Source organism: Vipera ursinii, assembly GCF_947247035.1.
Source record: "Vipera ursinii genome assembly, chromosome: 2".
NCBI classification, from domain to species: domain Eukaryota; kingdom Metazoa; phylum Chordata; class Lepidosauria; order Squamata; family Viperidae; genus Vipera; species Vipera ursinii.
The window spans coordinates 192,461,917-192,484,116 of NC_139513.1; the positions used below are offsets into that span (position 1 = coordinate 192,461,917).

The 22,200-nt window shown below is 42.8% G+C and overlaps 1 protein-coding gene across 2 annotated transcripts; it reads left to right on the top strand.

Moving 5' to 3' along the window:
• Positions 1–3,157: 3,157 nt before the first annotated feature.
• Positions 3,158–21,354, top strand: LOC310633931 (glutathione S-transferase kappa 1-like). 2 transcript variants are annotated; one of them, XR_014491118.1, is made up of 8 exons: positions 3,158–3,366; positions 6,977–7,058; positions 8,620–8,748; positions 9,347–9,447; positions 13,141–13,222; positions 14,609–14,725; positions 18,471–18,564; positions 20,564–21,354. XR_014491118.1 is itself a non-coding variant. In XM_083351927.1 (8 exons), the coding sequence occupies exons 1-8, from the start codon at positions 3,226–3,228 to the stop codon at positions 20,605–20,607; spliced, it is 744 nt and encodes a 247-aa protein (XP_083208053.1). In that variant the 5' UTR covers positions 3,158–3,225; the 3' UTR covers positions 20,608–21,354. The 2 variants fall into 2 exon arrangements, 1 of the variants encoding a protein (XP_083208053.1); XM_083351927.1 differs by having other exon boundaries at positions 13,141–13,176.
• Positions 21,355–22,200: the final 846 nt, after the last annotated feature.

Here is a 22,200-nt window from a genome sequence, read left to right on the forward strand (position 1 = left end):
AAAGAAAGTCCTTTTTCCTCCAAATTAAACATTCAGTTTGAATCTTAAAATGGTGGGTAAGTCAGAGCTAGGGATCTTGGCTAGGATCCCCTTAGACACTGTAATCTCTTAGCTTGTAAGCATGTTTCAGTTAGCTACTGAATAAACTCATTTTCCAAGTCAACACAATTCAGTCATAAGCTAATCAAATTGGCTGGAGTTCTGTATCACACACAAGCTATAGAAAAGCTAAGCAGAATTAACATGCCAGTTCAGCCTTTAAATACAATGCAAACTTTTGTTTATTAATCTCTAAAGTTAGAGATCTTCAAGGCTGCAGATGAATTGTACGTTATGAGTTGCTTTGGGGCAACTGGGGGCCATTGCAAATGTGTTGGAATGCTTTACCAGATAGCAGAGGATGAGACATTTTGTCTGTAAGATCCTCCTTATGTCCTTGGTAATTATATTACTTTTATTTACTGCTACAGATAGCTCCCTTAGCTTTTTTACCTAGTCCCAAATTGCAGGACTCCTAGACCAGGGGTCGGCAACCTAAAAAAGAAAAAGAGCCACTGGGAACCGGTTCCATCACAAATTAAAAAAAGAGGGAGCCGCGTGCGTCCATGCACGCGCATGCGCAAAAAGGTTTTTTGCGCATGCGCGGACGCACGCGGCTGCCATTTTTTTAAAAATGAGATGGAACCGGTTCCCGGTTGCCCGATGGCGACGTCCCGTCTGCAAAGAGCGGCGCCCCTGCCCATTCCGAGAGGTGCGCGCGCACCTCTCCGAACGACCGGAGGTGCGCGCGTACCTCCGCGCGAATGGGCAGCGGTGCCGCTCTTTCAGGAAGCCCGCCGCGGCCCGTCTGTGAAGCTGCCGAAAGCGGCAGCTTAGCAGACGGGCCGCGGCAGCTTCCGCAAAGAGCGGCGCCCCTGCCCATTCCGAGAGGTGCGCGCGCACCTCTCCGAACGACCGGAGTTGCGCGCGCACCTCCCCAAACCTTTGGGGAGGTGCGCGCGTACCTCCGTGCGAAGGGGCAGCGGCGCCGCTCTTTAAGGAAGCTGCCGAAAGCGTGGAGTTGTCGTTGTTGTTGTTTTCCCAGCAGTTACGTCCCCCAACTGTTGCAGCAGTACAAAGCCTGCCTTCCCGACCGACGACACGCGGCCGACGCCCCAAGGGACTTTAGCGAGGAAACTGAGGAAAGTTCGTTGCGCGGCTGCCCCTCCCCCCACCCCCCGCCGGCCTCCTCTCCTCTCCTGCCGCTCGAGACGGGACGGGAAGCCCCGCCCGCTCAGCTTCTCAAACTTAATTTCCAACGGGCAACTTCGACTTCCGCTTCGGGGGGGGGAAGCGCCCGGCCGAGTTTGCGCAGGGAGCCCGCCAGCGCGCGCTGCTGCGCACGAGTCTTTCCTCCCCCCTCCCCCCCCCCACCACTCCCAACTCCCGCCCGTCTCGAGAGTCTATAGGCGGGGGAGTTTTCCAAGCGCCGGAAACTTGTCCGAAAGTTCCGAGAAGCAAAAAAAAAAAAAAAACACAACCTCCCCCGCCCCACCCCGTTGCCAGCGGCGGCGTTTTTACGGGTTCGGCGTCGCTCGGAGTGAAGTGGCGTGAGGGAGGGAGGGAGGGGGCCATGTCCGGCGCCTCCAACGTAGCCGCTATGAAGAAAGTGGTGCAACAGCTGCGGCTCGAGGCCAGCGTGAGCCGCGTGAAGGTGAGCCCCGGAGTGGGGCGGAGACCCAAGGCCGCCCGCTCGCTCGCTCGCTCGCCGGCCCGTCGGAGCGCCTCGGCCGCCATTTGCGCACCTCAGGGGAGAAGGCTGCGTGGGCGCTCAGTTTACGGCAGTTTACGAAAGCGGCAGCTTCCTGAAAGAGCGGCACCGCTGCCCGTTCGCGCGGAGGTACGCGCGCACCTCCGGTCGTTCGGAGAGGTGCGCGCGCACCTCTCGGAATGGGCAGGGGCGCCGCTCTTTGCGGAAGCTGCCGCGGCCCGTCTGCTAAGCTGCCGCTTTCGGCAGCTTCACAGACGGGCCGCGGCAGCTTCCTCAAAGAGCGGCACCGCTGCCCATTCGCGCGGAGGTACGCGCGCACCTCTCCAAAGGTTTGGGGAGGTGCGCGCGCACCTCCGCCCATTCGGGGAGGTGCGCGTGCACCTCTCCAAACGGGCGGTGCCACTCTCCATTTGGAGAGGTGCGCGCGCACCACTGCCCGTTGGAAGAGGTGCGCGCGCACCGGGCGGCTGGGAGCCGCAAGAGACGGCTCAAAGAGTCCAGCAGTTTGAACCCTACCCCGTGTGATGGAGAGCGCTCCCGTCACTTGCCTCAGCTCCCTCCAATCTAGCAGTTCAAAAGCATGTAAATGCAAGTATATAAATAGGTAGCACTTCGGTGCAAAGGTAAGAGCGCTCCTTGTTTCACCGCAGGCTCTGTGCTGCGTGATGTCATGCAGTGATGACCGTGGAAACGTCTTTGGGTAGTATTGGCTCAGTGGTCTAGAAACCGAGATGTGCACCGCCCCCTAAAGTCGGCTACTGCTAGCAGAGTAAAACCCACAGGGACTCAACTTTTCTTTTTTTCATATCTTACAAAGCTCTCTGTGCAAACTGCTAAGCCATGAAAGCAGAGGCACAGCACATAAGTCTGTAGGCCTGTAAGGGTCCTTGCGTGTTTAAACAGCAGAGACAGGCCATAAAAATGCAAGTAGAAAAATAGGGACCACTACGGTGGGAAGGTAACAGCGTTCCATGCGCCTTTGGCGTCCAGTCGTGCCGGCCACATGACCACGGAGACGTCCTCGGACAAGCGCTGGCTCTTCGGCTTTGAAACGGAGATGAGCACTGGCCCCTAGAGTCGGAAACGACTAGCACGCATGTGCGGGGGAACCTTTACCTTTACAGTCTAGAAGATACATTACGCATTCCCGTATTTCTCAAATCTAATAGATTGGAACAGCACGAACATCCGAAGGTCGCGCGCCTTTGAGTGAAGATACTTTTTCCTTGTTGCACTCAGGCTCCCGTGAGTGGGCAGGGACTGGCGACTTCCTCCGAGCTAAGGCAGTTGTCGTTGTTACTGTTCTTGCTGCTGTTGCCGCCGCCGCCGCCCACGTGTCGTTTCCGGACCGACTTTCTCTGCGTCCCGAAAGGCATCGCCGGAGTGAACCCTGGAGGAGGTTGGGCTCTGAAAGCTACACGTGACAGGCGTAAAGCGCGTCTTTGGGGTTTTGTGCTTCCCTTAGATTTGGAGACATGTTGACCCGCAGGCTCTCTCTCCTTCGCTTGGCTTTCCGACAGAACTTGGCTTCTGCGCGCCAGAGCTCCGGGGTCAGCAAGAAGAAGGTGGAGTGTTTCTACGATGTCGTGTCCCCCTACTCCTGGCTTGGCTTTGAGGTAAGCGCGCTGCAAAAAGCTGTATTAAAGCAAGCCATTCCCTCTTTATCTTGTGGCTTTCCAATCAAGCAGTATGTATGTATGTATGTTGCTCGGCCCTAGGGCTTCAGTCCGATTTCTTGCCGTGTTAGCTGCGATTCGGAGTAGGCGAGCAGTAACATTTTTGCAGTTTTTTTTAAAAAAAATATGCGCTTATAACTAAGCGCAGCATAGACTTAGAAGGTTAAATCTGCACTACGAAGGAAACCCGCTTGGATTCCTGTATTGCAGCTTCAGATGATCGGAACTTTCTTGTTTCTCCAGTGTCACGCCGTTTGCTAACGTGGAGATGCACGGCAGCAACACCAAAGGTGTTTTTTTTACCCTCCCCCCCAAAAACAACAACAACTGGACTTTCTTGAAGTCTTTCTTGAAGTCCAGTTGCCTTTTGGAAGAAGCACCTTTGGGAGAACCATGACCTGGATGATTGAGAATCTCCATAGACGCTGGGTGCTGGCATTTTGCAAACGGGGCTTCCTTGCCTCTGTCAGTACGGAGTGCCCTCCCTCCTGTCAGCTGGGCTGTCCCCTAAGCAATGTTGCTCTTGACAAAAGTTTGCAACTTCTGGATAATGTTCAGTATGCTGTAAAATTCTCATCTGGAAATACTCCAGGCTAGAAAAAACGGGAAAGGAGTAGAGGGAAAGGAGTAGAGCCGCCCCGAGTCTTTGGAGAAGGGCGGGATATAAATGGAATAAAAAAAATTATCACAAAGCTTCTATCTAGGACTTTCTTGGTTTCAACTTTGACCCACTTTTCTGTGGCTGCTGAAAACATTGCAACATTTGTCAGGTCTGCACTATATATATGGATTGTGAGTATGTTGGGACTCCAGTGCAATATTAAACTAAGCTGTTTACCAATTAATAAGTCAGATAAATCTGACTCTAGTTTGAATTACTGGACTTTGGAACTATTTGTGAATAAGGAATGTGTTGCCATTTTTATTATTTATTTTATTTTAATTCCATTTATATCCCGCCCTTCTCCGAAGACTCAGGGCGGCTTACAAGCTTAGCAGTAGCCTTCATTCTATGTATATGCCTGCTTATTAGGGCTTTCACACACCTCCCAAGCGGCATTATTACAAAGTCAGCTTAATTGCCCCCAACAATCTGGGTCCTCATTTTACCTACCTCGGAAGGATGGAAGGCTGAGTCAACCTTGAGCCTGGTGGGATGCGAACCTGCACTAATTGCAGGCAGCTGGTGTTACTTTCATCCATGAGATGGATGAAAGCAAATCCTGATATATATGAATATTTCAAAATAATCTTGTCCAGCACGAAGTGGATCATCCAGTTCACTTGCACATATCACACATATGGATTCATTATATATACTATATTTGGTCTGCAAGAATCCAAGTCTAGGGGTTTCTGCATCCTTTTGCTGCCATCTAGTGGTGATCCCTATTTCTGCAGTCACTATATGAGGACACTTGAAGTGCAGCACCTTAATGTGAAATTTGGTGAGATATGATGTCAATATGAATATTCAAATGCAGATTGATCTATTTCATCGGTCATAGTAGTCAAGAGTACTGTGCTGTGTACAGTATTCTAATCTTGTATATGATTACACAATATGGCTTACACTACCAGGATATCCGCCCTGAGTCTTCGGAGAAGGGCGGGATATAAATGGAATTAAAATAAAATAAATATCCATAAACCTAATATATTATTTCCAAACTTTATTCATTTCACCTGGGGAATGTATTAAAATAAGTTTAACCACTGCTTGCATTTTTCAGTGCAATTGTAATTCCTGCTGTGGAAGAGCTGGTTTGCAACTAAACCAAATGGATAACGTTGTTTATTAGGAAAAGAAAGCCATGTTTACTGTGGTGTTATTGTTTCTTTATTTTGCTAATATAGATTCTTTAACTCTGGTTTTTTTCCTGCCAAGAATGTTTAATATTTTGGGTGGTTTAATGTCAGTGGGCTATTATGTATAGTATTATTTAAAGCAGCAGAGTACTTTATTCCCATTTCATACTCCAGTAAAAGACAGTCCTTGATTTAAGATAAGTTGCTTAATGACCATTCAAAGTTATGACAGACATCACCACCCCAGCTACTATTGCTGCTGCTGCTGCTGCTACTACTACTACTACTACTATTATTGATGTTGTTGTTGTCGTTATTATTATTATTATTATTATTATTATTATTATTATTATTATTATTAATTGGAAGGGACCTTGGAGGTCATAAAGTTCATACCTTCCGCTCAGACAATTCAGACAAATGGCTGTCCAGTCTCTTCTTAAAAACCTCCAGTGTTGGAGCATTCACCACTTCTGGAGGCAGGTTGTTCCACTGGTTAATTATTCTAACTGTCAGGAAGTTTCTCCTTAATTCTAGGTTGCTTCTCTCCTTGACTAGTTTCCATCCGTTGCTTCTTGTCCTGCTTTCAGGTGCTTTGGACAATAGCTTGACTCCCTCTTCTTTGTGGCAGCCCCTGAGATATTGGAACACTGCTGTCATGTCACCCTTCTAAAGATGGGATTTAAAAAAAATAGCCACAGTTTGTATTTAGGTCCTGTGATACTTTACTCTTACTGGATTTATAGCCTAATAAACTACACCTGATTTTCAACAAGCATATTATGACCTTCTACGATACTGTAGCCTACGAAGGTGCATGCCAAATGATAAACTTGTTTGCTTCTTGAGTATTGGCTTTAAATAGATGCATGTGGAACCATTGTGGTGTAGTGGTTAAAGCATTGGACTAGGGCAGGGGTAGGCAACCTCGGCTCTTTTATGACTCGTGGACTTCAACTCCCAGAATTCCTGAGCCAGCTATGCTGGCTCAGGAATTCTGGGAGTTGAAGTCCACGAGTCATAAAAGAGCCGAGGTTGCCGACCCCTGGACTAGGGACATGGAAGCCCAGCTTCTAGTCCACCCAATCTATGGAAATTCTGAGTGACTTTTGGCTACTCCTTTCCTCTCAGATCAGTCTACACCACAGAACTATTGTGGGGGAAAATAGGAGGAAAGAGTGCTGTGTATGCCTCTCTATTCTCCTGAGTGAAAAATGGAATATATATAAAATATATTTGTGATGGCTCCCTTTTCCTATGGCAGGAGCACACCAATGCTTTTAACTTCTAATCTTACAGGTGTAGCTGGACATTTTCTAGTTCTTAATACAGGGAGTCCTCGATTTTACATTTGTTTAGTGATTGTTCGAAATGACAAGAGCACTAAAAATCGTGACTTATGACAGTTTTTCTCACCTGTGACCATTGTTGCATCCCTATGGTCACATGATCAAAATTCAGCCACTTGACAATTGGCTCATATTTATGATGGGTGCAGTGTCCTGGTGTCATGGGATCACTTTTTGCGACCTTCTGACAAGCAAAAATCAATGGGAAAGCCAGATTCACTTAATAACCATGTTGCTAACATAACAACTGTACTGATTCATTTCACAACTATGGCAAGAAAGGTCATAGAATGTGGCAAAACTCACTTGAATGTCTCAGCAATGGAAATTTGGGCTCAATTGTGATCATAAGTCGAGGACCACTGTAATAATAACCCCTTTCATCTCTGTAGATTATTTGCAGGTACCGTTCCATCTGGAATCTAGATCTGCATTTGCGGCCAGTTTTATTTATGGGGATACTGAAGGCAATAGGTAAGCCCTTAATTGTTCAACTGAGCTTAGATGAAGATTAGACACACTCCTGTTACAAAAGTGGAGTTACAAAACTCTAGATCAAAGAGATTGGTGAAGCACTGCATGTTTGTTTTTCTCAGGTCTTTTTTTAAAGGCAATCTTAACTATTTTGTGTGTGTATGTATATATGTATATGTATATGTATATGTATATGTATATGTATGTATGTATATATGTATGTGTGTGTATGTGTGTGTACACACACACACACGTGTGTGTGTGGAGAGAGAGAGAAAAATGGCTAGTCTAGAGAAGGAAGGACTAGGGCTGGCATGATAGTAGTGTTCCAATATTTGAGGGACTTCCATAAAGAATAATGGGTCAATCCCTTCTCCAAAGCACCTGAAGGCAGGACAAGAACCAATAGATGGTAGATGGAAACTATTCAAGGAGGGAAGCAACCTAGAATAAAGGAGAAATTTCCTAACATTGAGAACAATCGACCAGTGGAATGGCTTGCCTTCAGAAGTTGTGGATGTCCCATCACTGGAGGCTTTTAAGAAGAGACTGGACAGACATTTCTCTGAAATGGTCCAGGGTTTACCTGCTTGTGCAGAGGTTGGAGTAGAAGACCTCAAAAGTCCCTTCCATCTCTATTATTCTGTATTCTGTATATGTGTTGGCTATAAATTGCTTTTTAAAATTTCCCTTAACATCTTCTTTGGAACCCTCATGCTTTCTAAAATATTAACATCTTGGTCTATTTTTGAAGAACTCTTCAAGTGACTCAAAACCTATACTGGATTGGCTATTTTAAACCTTAATTTAAACATTGATAAATGCACTTTCCCTTTTTTTTCTTTATGCCTGGTCCTTTAGTCCCCTCTAGAGTTTATTTGGAACATTCAAAGAATCTCAGTTCCTAATATGGATTGAATTCTGTTCTCACTAATGTATTATTTAATTACATATGTTTTTTTCAAAACTGTAAATTTTCCAAATTCCTCCCTCCCTCCCTTCATCTAGCTTTCTAGTCTGTTTATAACTTAATGTTTTTTTTCCTTTTTGTCACTATATTGTTTTTAAACTCTTAAAATCTCTATTTAAAAATCCTTATAACAAAGGGAAAAAAAGTAGAACTCACCAGGTGTCAAATTAAACTTGTCATTTTTGAAGGTCTCTGGTATCCTTGAGATCCTTAAATTGATCATTTAGAAATTATAAATTAATAATTAGAAATGAGTGCAGATGTATTTTCCTTTTTAAAGGCTTTGCTGGGTTGAGAGCAAGATCACAGCTGATGCTCAATCCTGTTGGGAATTGCCGCTGTCTTGTATGATTTGTTCATAGTTAACTGTGTAGTCAACTGAATTTGGTTGAATTTCTTAAAAGTTAAAAAAAAAACATATAATTTCTTCTCTCTGTTAAAATTAAGTCTGCAGTATTCAGGTTTCCATCATCCTGTCCAAACCTAGAATATTAGCTTTCCATACTTTGTTGGATGGGAAATAAACACAGATACAAAAGTAAAGTTTCACTATTGAAATTATATTTTGTGAATTGCTGTCTTTTGCAACAGGGGCCCAGCCTCCAGCGATGATTCCTAAGAAAGGAGAGTATTTGCTAAAGGATGCCACTCGAATGGCAAAGTATTGGCAAGTGCCATTAAATTTACCAAAGGATTTTGTAAACTCTGTGATAGTGAAAGGTAATGAAAGAGATTATTTTCTAGACAGGTATCTTGGTCTATATACCAAACGAATAAACCCATTGGGATCCCCATATCAAAATAACTTACCTTATGTCCGGCCAGAACTTGAAAATAACATCCAACGTAGCACAGTATTTAAACAAAATGATCCAGTTAAAATCTGCATATGTGGGACTGATTGGGGTAGATTGTAAGGGCGACTCCGAAATATAATGTTACCATATTTTATCTACCGGTATATCTTAAATTTGTATTTTATTACTATTTTAACTTAAATTGTATTTTAATTCCATTTTAAATTGTATTTTATCAAATTCCATTTCGGATTGTTTTTATTTAGTTTTGGTGACGGTTTGTTACTGGAACTTTGTACTTTGATATGGCCCAAGGGCTAATCAATAAAGTTGTTGTTGAGATTATTTTCTTCAAATTGGTGCCAGTTAGGCATTTGGAAAATGGTGGTTTCTGCCCATGTGGAAGACATCAGGAAGTGAAAGTCAAAAATGTCCTTTTAAAGTAAGGGTGGGTTTGTTCACCCATCAGCATTTGTACAGCTTCTTTAGTGCACTTTTGTGTCTGTCTCTGCTGTCTACAGGAAGTCTGCCTGCCATGCGTTTCATCACTGCTGTAGATATAGCAGAACCTCAGTTTCTGGAGTCTGTTTCTAGAGAATTCTGGATGCGCCTTTGGTCCAGGGTAAGTATTGAGCTTTTGCACACATATGCAAAGCCCACTCAGGTAGCCCAAAGCCTCCGTTTTCCTTATCATCTTGTAACGATTTCATCTTTATTCTAGCTTTCCTTGCCAAACAAAGTTCAAAATTAATGAACTTAAATCTTGGAAGTTTTATCAAGTTTTATCGGAATTGTTTGGAATAAAAAGAAAATCTTTGGCAATATATTCATTTTGACTGTAGCAATTCTTCCTAGCATTGACAATTGCAAATTCTTCCACTTTTCCAAGTCTAATTTTATTTGTTTCAATAGCCTTATATAGTTCTCTTCTTTTATTGTTGAGTATTTGGCCGATAGGTATAAACCCAAATGTTTGACCTTTTTCACTATCTGTACCTCTATTGTTTCTGACATTCGTGGTTTTTTTTTTGCTTATCTGTAAGATTCTTAACTATTACCTTAGTTTTTTCTCTATTTATTTTTAATCCCACCATTTCTCCATATTGTTCTATCTTTCCCCATAATTTAGGGATCATCTCCAGAGGTTCTTCCAAAATAAATACTAAATTGTCAGCAAATGCTTGAAATGTATATGTTTCACCTTTTATCCCCAGCCCTTTAATTTCTGTATCTTGTCTAATACCGGTATTTCTATTTAAAACTTCCAAAGGGAAGATGAATAACAGAGGGGATAGTGGGCATCCTTGCCTTGTGGTTCACTTAGTATCTCTTGGAGATTCTTATATAACTCCGCCAGAAGCCCATCTGGACCCGGTGTTTTTCCATTTTTTTGTCTATTTATGGCATCTGATATTTCCATCATTGTAACCCTTTTATTTTCTTCCAAATATTTTACAGTTCTCCCTTTTGAACTTTCCTCCTTATCATACAATTCCTTGTAGGATTCTTTGATTATCTTTTTTATTTCTTCATTTTTATATTGTAGATGACCTTTCCCATCTAGTAAGTTATGTATCGTTTTCTTCTCTTTCTGTTTTTTAAGTTTATAAGCTAGCCATCTTCCTGGTTTATTGGCATTTTCAAAAAAGTTCTGTTTCACTCTCTTATCTGTTCTGCCACTTTTTCTGAGTCCAACAGATTTAATTTATTTTTTTATTATGTCCATTTCTCTTTCAAAGTCTTTTTTCATGGATTTTTTTGCAGTTCTGATTCTAACTTCCCAAATTTTTCTTTTAGTAATACATATTGCAGTCTTCTGTGTTTGTTTTTCTTTGCCATATATGTTATAGCTATGCCTCTAAAGTATGCTTTAGCTGTATCCCATACATTTTGTAATGTTGTATCTTCTTATTTTTCTTTGAAAAAAAATTCCATTTCTTTTTTCGCTAGCTCTTTTAATATAGAATGATTTAAAGTCCATCTTGGTCTTTTTTGTATTCCTTTCCAAGTCACTTTCAGAGGGTTATGGTCTGCCCATGTGCCTATTTCTATCTCAATATCCTGTATGTTCATTCTCATGTCAGCAATCATCCAAATCATATCGATCCTTGACCAAGATTTTTGTCTGTTTGAATAAAAAGTGCAATTTTTCTGGGTTAATCTCCCTCCAGACATCTTGGATTCTAATTTCCTCCACCATATAAAAAATGTCTTGGGTAATCTTCTGGTTTTTCCTGTTTTATTGCTTTTATAGTCAATTTTTCTGTCTACTATTGCGTTGAAATCTCCTACTAAACAAATATTTTGGTACTCCCATTTCTATTGTTTTTCTGTGTAGGTTTTTATAAAATTCTTCTTGATTGTTGTTTGGTGCATAAATTGCCACTAGCAGTGTTTGCTTTTGGTGCAGATATATTTCTACCATTAAGATTCTTCCTTCTTTATCTGAATATACCAATTTAGAATCTATTGTCTCTTTAATATATACAGTGACCCCTGTTTTCTTCTGATGTGCTGATGCGTGGTAAAGTTTCCCAATTTTTGGATATTCCAATAATTTATGATGCTCATCTCTTAACTTTCTGCAGTACTTCATCTCTTGTTGTCTTCTTTATGAACCTTACATGTACTTCTCTTGGCAGTTTATTTCTTGTTGCGTGGTTTGATTTCATGCGGAATATTTCATCGACCTCTAATTGAATTTCTTCTCTATCTGCCTTTAAAGCCACTTCTAAAATGTCAGTAATCACCACTGCTATGTTTTCTTCTCTGTCCGCAGGGAAATTTTGAAATCTCAAATAGTGTTCCATTTCTAAGATCTTAATTGCCCCCTCTAAGTCTTGGTTTGCTTGTTCTGATTTTTCATTTTCTTGTAATAACATTTCCATCTTTTTATCAATGTCCTCTGATTTTTCTTCAACTTTCTGAATTCTTTGTTCATTTTTAATTATCATTTGATTTTGAGCTTCAAATTTTGCCTTTATATCCAGGATTTCTTGAGTTACTTTCTCAAGTTTACTTTGTGTCTCTTCGTGGTTTGTTTTGTGTCTCTTCGTGATTTCTTTGCATCATCTCTTGATTTCTTTGCATCATCTCTTGAAGCAGACATTGCTGTGTTTTGCTTTGCTCACGTTGCAGTATTGCTTCAATAGATCCCTGTGTTGTTGGACTAGATTGTCCTACAGAGGGTGCAGAAGAGGTTTTCTTCATAAGTCTGGTAATGTTTGATGAACTCATTTTACAGCTTACAGTCTAAAACCAAAACAGTATCTGTTTGAGTTTAGCCAGTCAACAGAAGTAACTTTAAAAAGTCTTTTCCCTTGCAATCTCACAAGAAGGCACTTTTGTTATTTGCAGGTGTCTCCTCGAGGTCACTATTATGAAAGCATTTTTTCCATTTCCTTCTTTTCTTTTTCTCTCTCACTATTTATTAGTATTGTCGTTTCTTCTTTCACCACTAGATGCCCTCCTCAGCTTATTTATCAATGTCCGATATTCTTAAAATGAACACTTTCCCCTCTTTGTAATTACTCACCACTTTTAAATTAGTCCTTCTGGAGGTCTTTACTTTTCAGCTCTTTCCCATTAGGAGCTCAATATTTATAATCCTCAAGGAGAAGGAAAGAAAATTTTGGCTCACCCAGCCTCAGCACACAGTTGACAGTCAGCTGTTTTGCGGTGCTTCCCTTTCGGCTGGAGACGACTTGGGCTGCCTTTGCTCACCCAGCAGCCTTTCCTCCACCTTTTTAGAGGGGTCTTCAGTCCGCTCCGATTGGCCGCCGCCTGATCCGAGCTCCTGGAGTGTCCCTCCTTCGTTGCCCCTCCAGAGCACCTTTCCGACCCTTTAAGGGTCGCTGCGCGAAGAGAAACTCAACTGGAAAACTGGAGTGCTGCCTTTTTCCAGTCGTCCCGTTGGCGACCAAACCGGAAATCTCTCTCAGCATTTCTCTGTCCTTTCTGATGATCTCTTTTGGATACTTGAAATCATCTGACTGAGACCTGCACTCAACTACAGAACTATGTGGGGACAACCAGAAATTTATTCTTTAAGACCCATTTAAATGAATAGGGCAGTCTGAAGTTTCAGCTATATCTAATTTTTCTTTTCATTCTCCCCCTTCTGTTTTGGGTAGGTTAAATTGGGGGAATTGGACCTATTTTAATCTTATTTCATTAGACAAAGAAATCAGGCCGACAAAGGCAATTGTTGTCCACCATGATTTTTGTTCAGTTTTATTTTCTTATCTCAATATTTCCATGACCCATCTTATCCACAAGGTTCAATAACCAGTTGCCATATTTTTTGTTTTTCCAGGATGAAGACATAGCTCAGCCAGCAAGTATATTAGCAGTAAGTTCCTGCTCTTCTTCTGCTGCAGGAGGTTCAGATGCAAAAGGTTGGGTCTGTGCTGCTGGCTGGATAATTTTGAAAGATGTTTAAATTGGGGAGTGTTTTAGATGCCTTCCCTTCCCACTCTGTTATCCTCAGTATGGAACTCTTGTACTCTAGAATTTCCTTTGGGAGCAGTATTGCTGACAGTGGAGACTATCCATGCACGAGCGACCTTGTGTGGCTTCGTTGTCTCCCTCAGTCATGAATTGTTTGAAGGATGTAGAAGTGTTTTACTGTTTTAACATTGGCAAACCGGGAGAAAATAAGTTTGGCAATAGCATTATCAGTAGGTCTGGTGCATGGAAATGCAGTTTTCCTAGGTCTGTGCTAATAAGAATTCCCTATGATCTATGGCTTATTTTTCTAAAGTATTGTCTATTATTTAATTTATATGGGGGATGATCTCAAGGTCAGTAAATACTCTGCATGTTGAGTGTTCATTCCTATAATTTTTAGGCAGAAAAATATCAGCCTAACACTCTGGAAACCCCCAGAGAGAAGAGGAAAATTCTAGCTAGGACTAATTTTGGAACAATTACAAATAATAATAATAATCCAGAATCTGGTAGTACTTTTATGACTAATAATTTATTAAGAAAGGGCCTCAGCTTTCATATGCATTCCATTCGTCATGAATTGCAGCTGACAAAAACCTAGGCTTTTTCATAACATTTGTTGCTCAGAAAAGGTGCTACCAGACTCCTTGTGATTGTGGATAGATTGTCATCTTAATGTTGGAATAAGGAAAGAGAACATTGAAAACAAGGAATGTCTTGTTTATAGAGGTTTTAACAACTTTAGTGCTTAAGGATAAAAATTACATAATTACCAAGAAACCAAAAAGAAGGTGTTGTACAATTCCAGTTGGGTCATAGTTGAGTATGTTCCCTCTTTGCTAGGGCCATTTGCTTTCCAGTTAAATTAAGAAGTCTTAGTACTTAGGTAATTTTGTAAACCTCCTGTTTCCATTATAGTATCTCAGGTGGTTAAGAAGTCTTAGTACTTAGGTAATTTTGTAAACCTCCTGTTTCCATTATAGTATCTCAGGTGGTTAAGAAGTCTTAGTACTTAGGTAATTTTGTAAACCTCCTGTTTCCATTATAGTATCTCAAGTGGTTAAGAAGTCTTAGGTAATTTTGTAAACCTCCTGTTTCCATTATAGTATCTCAAGTGGTTAAGAAGTCTTAGTACTTAGGTAATTTTGTAAACCTCCTGTTTCCATTATAGTATCTCAAGTGGTTAAGAAGTCTTAGTACTTAGGTAATTTTGTAAACCTCCTGTTTCCATTATAGTATCTCAAGTGGTTTATATGTGTCTCAGTGTGGAAAGCTGAGGTTTTAATCCAGTCAACCTGGGCTACATCTTTAGGATATTTGTCTTTTTTTGTCAGGCTGCAGAAAAGGCAGGTTTGCCCTCAGCCAAAAGCCAGGAGTTTCTGAAAATGAGCACTTCACCTGAGGTGAAGAATCGTCTGAAAGGGACAACAGATGAGGCTCTGAAGTTTGGGGTAAGGGCCAACATTTTATGAAATATACATTCCAATCTGAAGCTGAAGCTCAAATACTTTGGCCACCTAATGAGAACAGAGGACTCATTGAAAAAGACCCTCATGTTGTGAAAGATTGAAGGCAAAAGGATGAGGATGGTAGAAGATGAGATGGTTAGATAGTGTTGACTCAATGAACATGAATTTGGGCAAACTCTGGGGGGCAGTGGAGGACGGGGGGGGGACCTGGGGGACCTGGGTCCATGGGATTGCAAAGAGTCAGACACAACTTAATGACTGAACAACAACAAATCTTCCAGGCAGTCCATTTTAAAAAGATGTGGGATCTTGGGAAACTGAATTCTTATGCTCTGAAGAGCAACTTGGTGGAGCAGTGGGCTAATGCCTACTTAAGTAACACCAGCTGCCTGCAATTAGTGCAGGTTCGCATCCCACCAGGCTCAAGGTTGACTCAGCCTTCCATCCTTCCAAGGTAGGTAAAATGAGGACCCAGATTGTTGGGGGCAATAAGCTGACTTTGTAATAATGCCGCTTGGGGGGGGGGGGGCGAAAGCCCTAATAAGCAGGCATATATATAGAATGAAGGCTATTGTTAAGCACATTGATTTGGGCTTAGATTGTAAGCCGCCCTGAGTCTTCGGAGAAGGGCGGGATATAAATGGGATTAAAAAAAAACTTTGTTGGATAATGAAATCACTTTAGAAGATGTGTATCCCCCGAGAGCCTTCTGGCTTGTTTTTCTGCATTTTTGTAAGTATTATCCATAGCTAGCATTGAACTATTGCTTCCTGATTCATGAATAGCAGGGCAGATGAGCAACTTGATAGTAATATAACAATAGCAGTATCAAGGTGACTGCCCATTATTTCCCATTGAGTTATTTCACAAAACTGTTCCATGCACGGTTGATGATGACGTTTGAACTGATGTGAAATAATGCATAAGTTCTGTTTTATGAGGAATGATGTATACTTGTGTACAACATTACTGCAGTGAAAAGCAGTGAGCATAATCCATATTTGGGCCAATGGGATATAAGTAGGGTTTGCCTAGGACAGGGGTCGGCAACCTAAAAAAGAAAAAGAGCCACTGGGAACCGGTTCCATCACAAATTAAAAAAAGAGGGAGCCGCGTGCGTGTGTCCATGCACGCGCATGCGCAAAAAGGTTTTTTGCGCATGCGCGGACGCACGCGGCTGCCATTTTTGTAAAAATGAGATGGAACCGGTTCCCGGTTGCCCGATGGCGACGGCCCGTCTGCAAAGCTGCCGCTTTCGGCAGCTTTGCAGACGGGCCGTGGCAGCTTCCTCAAATAGCGGCGCCCCTGCCCATTCCGAGAGGTGCGCGCGCACCTCTCCGAACGACCGGAGGTGCGCGCGTACCTCCGCGCGAATGGGCAGCGGTGCCGCTCTTTCAGGAAGCCCGCCGCGGCCCGTCTGTGAAGCTGCCGAAAGCAGCAGCTTAGCAGATGGGCCGCGGCAGCTTCCGCAAAGAGCGGCGCCCCTGCCCATTCCGAGAGGTGCGCGCGCACCTCTCCGAACGACCGGAGTTGTGCGCGCACCTCCCCAAACCTTTGGGGAGGTGCGCGCGTACCTCCGTGCGAAGGGGCAGCGGCGCCGCTCTTTCAGGAAGCTGCCGTCCAGCTCCTGACCCTATTTCACCCGCTTCCCCGCCTTGGGTCTGCCCGGTGTCCAACCTGGCTGAGCTCGGCCGAGCCCCGCTGAAGGGAGCGGGGGCATCCCCTGAGCCGCCGCCAACGGGGCCTACGAGTCCTCCTTCTCCGCTTACAGCTCTCCCCGACCCGGTTCCTCTCCCCACCCCCTTCGTTTGAAGGGTTGGCCGCTAACCTTCTCGCTCACCTGCGGGCTCAGCGCGATCGGCCAGCTTCCCCGCCCATCCTTGCCGGCGCCTTTCGCTTGCCGGGGCTCTCAGCCCCGGCGACGAGGAGGCAACGGGGGGCGGGCGGGCGCTTTTCGCTTGCCGGGGCTGGCGGGCGCCTTTCGCTTGCCGGGGCTCTCAGCCCCGGCGACGAGGAGGCAACGGGGGGCGGGCGGGCGCCTTTCGATTGCCGGGGCTCTCAGCCCCGGCGACGAGGAGGCAACGGGGGGCGGGCGGGCGCTTTTCGCTTGCCGGGGCTGGCGGGCGCCTTTCGCTTGCCGGGGCTCTCAGCCCCGGCGACGAGGAGGCAACGGGGGGCGGGCGGGCGCTTTTCGCTTGCCGGGGCTGGCGGGCGCCTTTCGCTTGCCGGGGCTCTCAGCCCCGGCGACGAGGAGGCAACGGGGGGCGGGCGGGCGCCTTTCGCTTGCCGGGGCTCTCAGCCCCGGCGACGAGGAGGCAACGGGGGGGGCGGGCGGGCGAAGCGCGGCTTTCGCTCGGCGGGGCTCTCAGCCCCGCCGACGAGAGGAGCCAACGGGGGGTGGGTGGGCGGGCGAAGCGCGCCTTCTTGCTCGTCAGGGCTGCTTGCCCCGGCGACGAGAGGGAAGGGGGGGGGGAAGAAGCAGATCTACTTACGTTTTACTTCTTCCTCTCTTCCTCCACTCTGCCAAGTGCAGTAAAAAAACAAAGGTTTGTGGGTAGCCCACAAACGGTTTGTGGGCGGTCCCACAAACCAACCAATCAATTTAAACTTTTCAAGTTTTTTTGTGAGAAGTTTAAATTGATTAAGTTTTTTTAGTACCATTTTTTTTTCAAGAGGGAGGAGGCCTGGGAGCCGCATGGGCCGGCTCAAAGAGCCGCATGCGGCTCCGGAGCCGCGGGTTGCCGACCTGTGGCCTAGGAGCAATCACACAGGTGCTTCTTAATCTCACTTAAGTTTTTCAGTTTAAAATGCGCCAACACCTACAGAAGTATAGAGAGTTCAATGGCTGGCAAGTGGTATTCAGAACTGTGAAAAACAGTGATACTCAGAGCAGTTAGAAAGTTGACAAGTAAAAGGCAAAGACTTCCTAAAGTTGGGAGATTTTGCAAAGCGTGGCGCTTGATCTATCTTTCCTTTTATGGCTTTTGATCTGTTTTCTCATCCAGGTGAGCAGGTGAATTTTGATGGTATTTGAACAAGTTTCACTACAAAATAGCATTGGTGTGCAGGCACAGGAGAATTGGACTCATTTTCCAGTTCTTCAATGGTGGAATCAATAATGTGCAATTTCTAAAAAAAACTTTAAAAACTGTCCTTGGGAAATGCAGATTAAATGTGCAACCACCTAATACAAACTAATTGTCAAGTTTCCGACATATGGGCTTTTCAAGTGACTCTGAGGCATTGTTTACGTTAAAAATCCTTTATTAGCCTAATACACCGGCAAATGCTTGCTTGAAAGAAGCTGGAATCTGAAATCTCCGCCCCTTGCACAATATATTAAAACACAATTCTCCACCTTTCTAATTTTGTCAGTAATCATATTCTCCAATTAATTTAAAGAATCAGTTTCCCTTCTGTTAGAAGACCCGGCAAAACCCTTATCTTCTTAGTGAAATAGCCTTGAAAGTGCATTCCTACTCATTCCCCCTCCTAACCTTAAACTAAAACAATACAGTACACTAGTCTTAAAGCAATATACAAGTTTAACATATGAAACGGTTACTTCTTCATCTCTTGTCAAGCAATAACATTAGATGTTAGCAGCATTGACACTAATACACCTAGTTGACACATTTGAACTCTTCTGGTTTGCATTTGTTACCATGAATTAGTTAGATGAAGCAGAATTCTCTACTTATATGTTGTTTTGGGTTTTCCCAAATAGGCATTTGGAGTGCCATCTTTTGTTATCCAGATTGATGGAAAACCCCAGCTTTTCTTTGGTTCAGATCGTGTAGAACTACTGGGAAATGTTTTGGGTGAGTGTTATTAATATTTTTGTTGAGAATTATTGAGTTTTCTTTAGGTTCCATAATGGACCAACACATTGCAAAAGAGGATTTTGTTTGCTTGTAGCTTCCATAAAGAAATGAAAAAAAAAAGGAAAACCTTGAACATCCTAATATTTTGCTGCTATTATCACTTAACAATATGGAAGTTGTTTGCCATTGCCTTCTGGTAGATTTTAAACCCCAACTATTTTTATTAGGTATATTATCAGAAAAATATGATAAAGGAAGTGTATATTTAATGTTGCATGTATTAACAGCAGCAAGAATAGTATTTGCTCAGTACTGGAAAAATGAAACACCATCTGAAGAAGAGAAAATCAAGAAAATATTGGACTGTGCAGAAATGGATAGACTTACATTCAAGGTTAAAGAAAAAGAAGACACAGAATATTTTTAAATATGGGTTGTATTTTATCAATGGCTGGAAAAACCGGGTAGAGATTAGGAATTTAATGTGTATTGTTAAGTAAAACAAATGGACCCAGACAACATGTTGTTTACTAAGCACTCATGAATTGTAAATGTAGAAAACTTAATAAAACATTATATAAAAAACCCCAGCTCAGTCTTACCCTACTATTTCTGAGGACCTTAGAAGGTATATATAGGTACTCCTCAACTTTCATTTAGTGACTATTCAAAGTTACAACAGCAACACAAGCCTTGCAGCATCCTTCAGGTCAAAAAACCCAGATTCACTTAACAACGGTGGCAAGAAAGGTCATAAAATGGGGCAAAATTCACTTAACAACTGTTTTGCTTAGCAACAGAAATTTTGGGCTGAATTGTCATAAGTCAAGGACTGCCTGTATAACTGTTGTGTTTAAAGAATACTAGAAAGAAAGGAAATATTATCTGTAACTGAGAATTTACTAGATCCCAAAAGCTGCTATAGCTTAAGCATTATGTAAATAGGGGTGTAACTTATTCTTTGTGTAATATTCTAAAGCTCATGAAAGAGAAAGAAAGATCTCAGTTTTTTCCTGACTATTGATGCTTTGATCCAAGTTGCTTTTCACTTTTGGGAATTGCTTTAGATAGCAAAAGTAAGAAAGCAAAGGGATTCTGAATGAAGCTCCAGTGGGAAAAACCTAGAGCAGATAAATTTGAAATACTGTACAGACCAATTTCTTTGCTAAACTCCCAACTACTTTTACAGGCGAAACAGCCTGTTTTGAATGTTTTTATAATTTAATTGACCTGATAGGAAGACATCAATGTGTATAAATGGGATTTGTGTATGTTTTATACTTTTACACATGGATGTCTGTCATGCCAAAAACCAAGCTATGAGAGGATAACACAAGTAGTAAAATGTGTGTGCAATGTGCTAACTATAGATCAACCATATTTCAGATTTTTTTCTTGAGATGTCAAAGCTTTCTTTTGCTTTGGAACAAAGTTCTATTTCTTTCATTCTGGAAGAGTTTTCAGGACCTTTGATAAAAGTTCTAGGGTCTGAAATTCAGTGCAGTATTTTGGGCTGCACAGTAAATCTTTCTCAGAGGATCTTCTCTCTTTATTTCTTCATATTGTATTTTAGGCCTAGGGTTAGAATAGATTAGAGTAGATACAGATCATGCTTTGGACTCAAGTCTTGAATCCAGTTGGGCAGCCTGGAATATTGAGTCAAACTGGATCTTGTGAGGTAATAAAGCAAAATTAATACCATTTTGTACTAATAATTAGAGGTTTGTGAAATAGGTCAAGCTTAAAACATTTTAAGCTTAAAACACATTTCAGTTTTGCCAGAGGTGTTTGTTAAATGGCCCTTGAGCAGGGTTAGAACACTTTAGTAAGATGAGGGCAACGCTTCTGTGCTCAAAATCTTTCAGACCTGAAAGTTTGTAGTATACGATGAGATGTAATTACATTTATCCTCATTTGTGGCTTTAACCTGTTTCTTTTTAAGTCCTCTTTTGTTTTCTGAATTTGATCTTTTGTTTGGTATTGATTTTCTTTGCAGGGGAGAAGTGGCTGGGCCCCGTTCCCACATCGTCTAAACTCTAGTTCTCAGGAGCAGTGAGAAAATCAGCCTGCTAAAATTATAAACCTCCCGTCCTTCCTACTTCTACAAGATGACTGGCATTGGAACTGGCTTAATATAAAAGATCATAATGATTGTGTCAGAACCCATATATTATTAAAGGGGACTCTTTTCTATGTCTATTTCTTCCATTACTCTGGGTTCTGCCATACTCCTGAAGGGGAGGGGGGGAAGACACTGTGGACTGTCTCTTTGTTTCTCTCTGGCTACAATGTATCACTTCAGCTATTCTGCACATTTGCTGTTTAAACTATTTCTCCCTTGATGTTACCTTGGGGTGAGAAAGGAATGTGCCTCTGGCCATCTGCCTTATCTCCCGTGAAGGGAAGGTGTGAAGACCCAACAACCTCGCTCTGAGCCTGGGAAATACCAATGTTATTTGCTCCTTTCCCACAACGGACTTACCACCTGAGGATTGGCCAGTTCAAACTGAGTGGATGAACCATTGGTGTGGGGTTTGCTTGGGACTCTTTTAACCAGGGCTTTTTTTCTCATAGAACGCTCAGAACGGAGTTCCGGCACCTTTTTTGGATAGAACCTTGTAGGGTAGGCAAGGCAAGTTGTATGACGTGTGCGAGTTCCGGCACCTTTTTCTTTTACAAAAAAAGCACTGCTTTTAACCTATTGATCTGAGCGGGAAACCCTCAGATCCTTCTTATTATGCCTACTATCAGCTTCTCCTAATAAAAGTTCCTTTTGGAAGAAACTGCTTCCATGAGTCCTGCTTTCTTAGGATGAAGTTTTGAAGTGGGCCCTGACAGATTTGTCTTCAAATATCATGCAAGTGTCAAGATAAAAGCTCTCCGAGCAGGGAGCTGTTATATACCCCTTCTTGCAACCATTGAGTCCCAGGATCTTGATGGCTCCTAAAGTAACGAATTGTCATGGAAAGGTCCAGGAGTTCAGTTCCTGGTAGAATAACATGTGGTTACCTGCGATTGATGATTCCCCCAAAAGATAAAACTGGTCACCTGGTGGTCAGGAGAACTGACAATTTCCATGCATTAGGAGTCTTCAATATTCAGGATGCTTGTCTGCAAGAATGGTTTTCTCTTTCACCACCTAACCCAGCCACCACAGCAATGAGCTATAAAAAGTCTAGTTGAGAAAAAGGCCCTGTCTGTTAAAACTTTGGTGGTCACCATCATTTATATAACACTGCATTTTACACCTTCTCCTTGTTTAGCAACAGCATTGTTCTGACAACTTTTGTCTTTAAGGGAAATAGTTTCTAAATAGGTGTATGTGAAAGAAAGATGCTGTGAAAATTACTGATTGCTGCCTTCTCATTCAGATGAATTTTCATGCAACTATGATAGTATTACTCTCACTCCAGCTTGCATTATTCTTGGGCATGAGAAGTTTGCTCATGTATGTATGTGCATTTGGTCAGAAAATGATTTTTTATTACCAGTTATTACCGTTTTATTTGCAAATGTCCACTAACCAAGGTAGTTGCTAACTGAGGAGTGATTGAATATCCCACCTTTTATCTATGAGCACTGATTGACTCATGATGTTCCCTACTTGTTTTCTGTGTTTCAGTGAAGGAATCA

Bases quoted from the DNA above. Each gene is read 5' to 3' on its own strand.
- LOC310633931 (XM_083351927.1), top strand. From the start codon at position 3,226: ATGTTGACCCGCAGGCTCTCTCTCCTTCGCTTGGCTTTCCGACAGAAC. The intron at 9,448-13,140 runs GTAAGTATTGAG...TTGTTTTTCCAG, and splicing joins GGATGCGCCTTTGGTCCAGG to GATGAAGACATAGCTCAGCC. The intron at 13,177-14,608 runs GTAAGTTCCTGC...TTTTTTTGTCAG, and splicing joins AGCCAGCAAGTATATTAGCA to GCTGCAGAAAAGGCAGGTTT.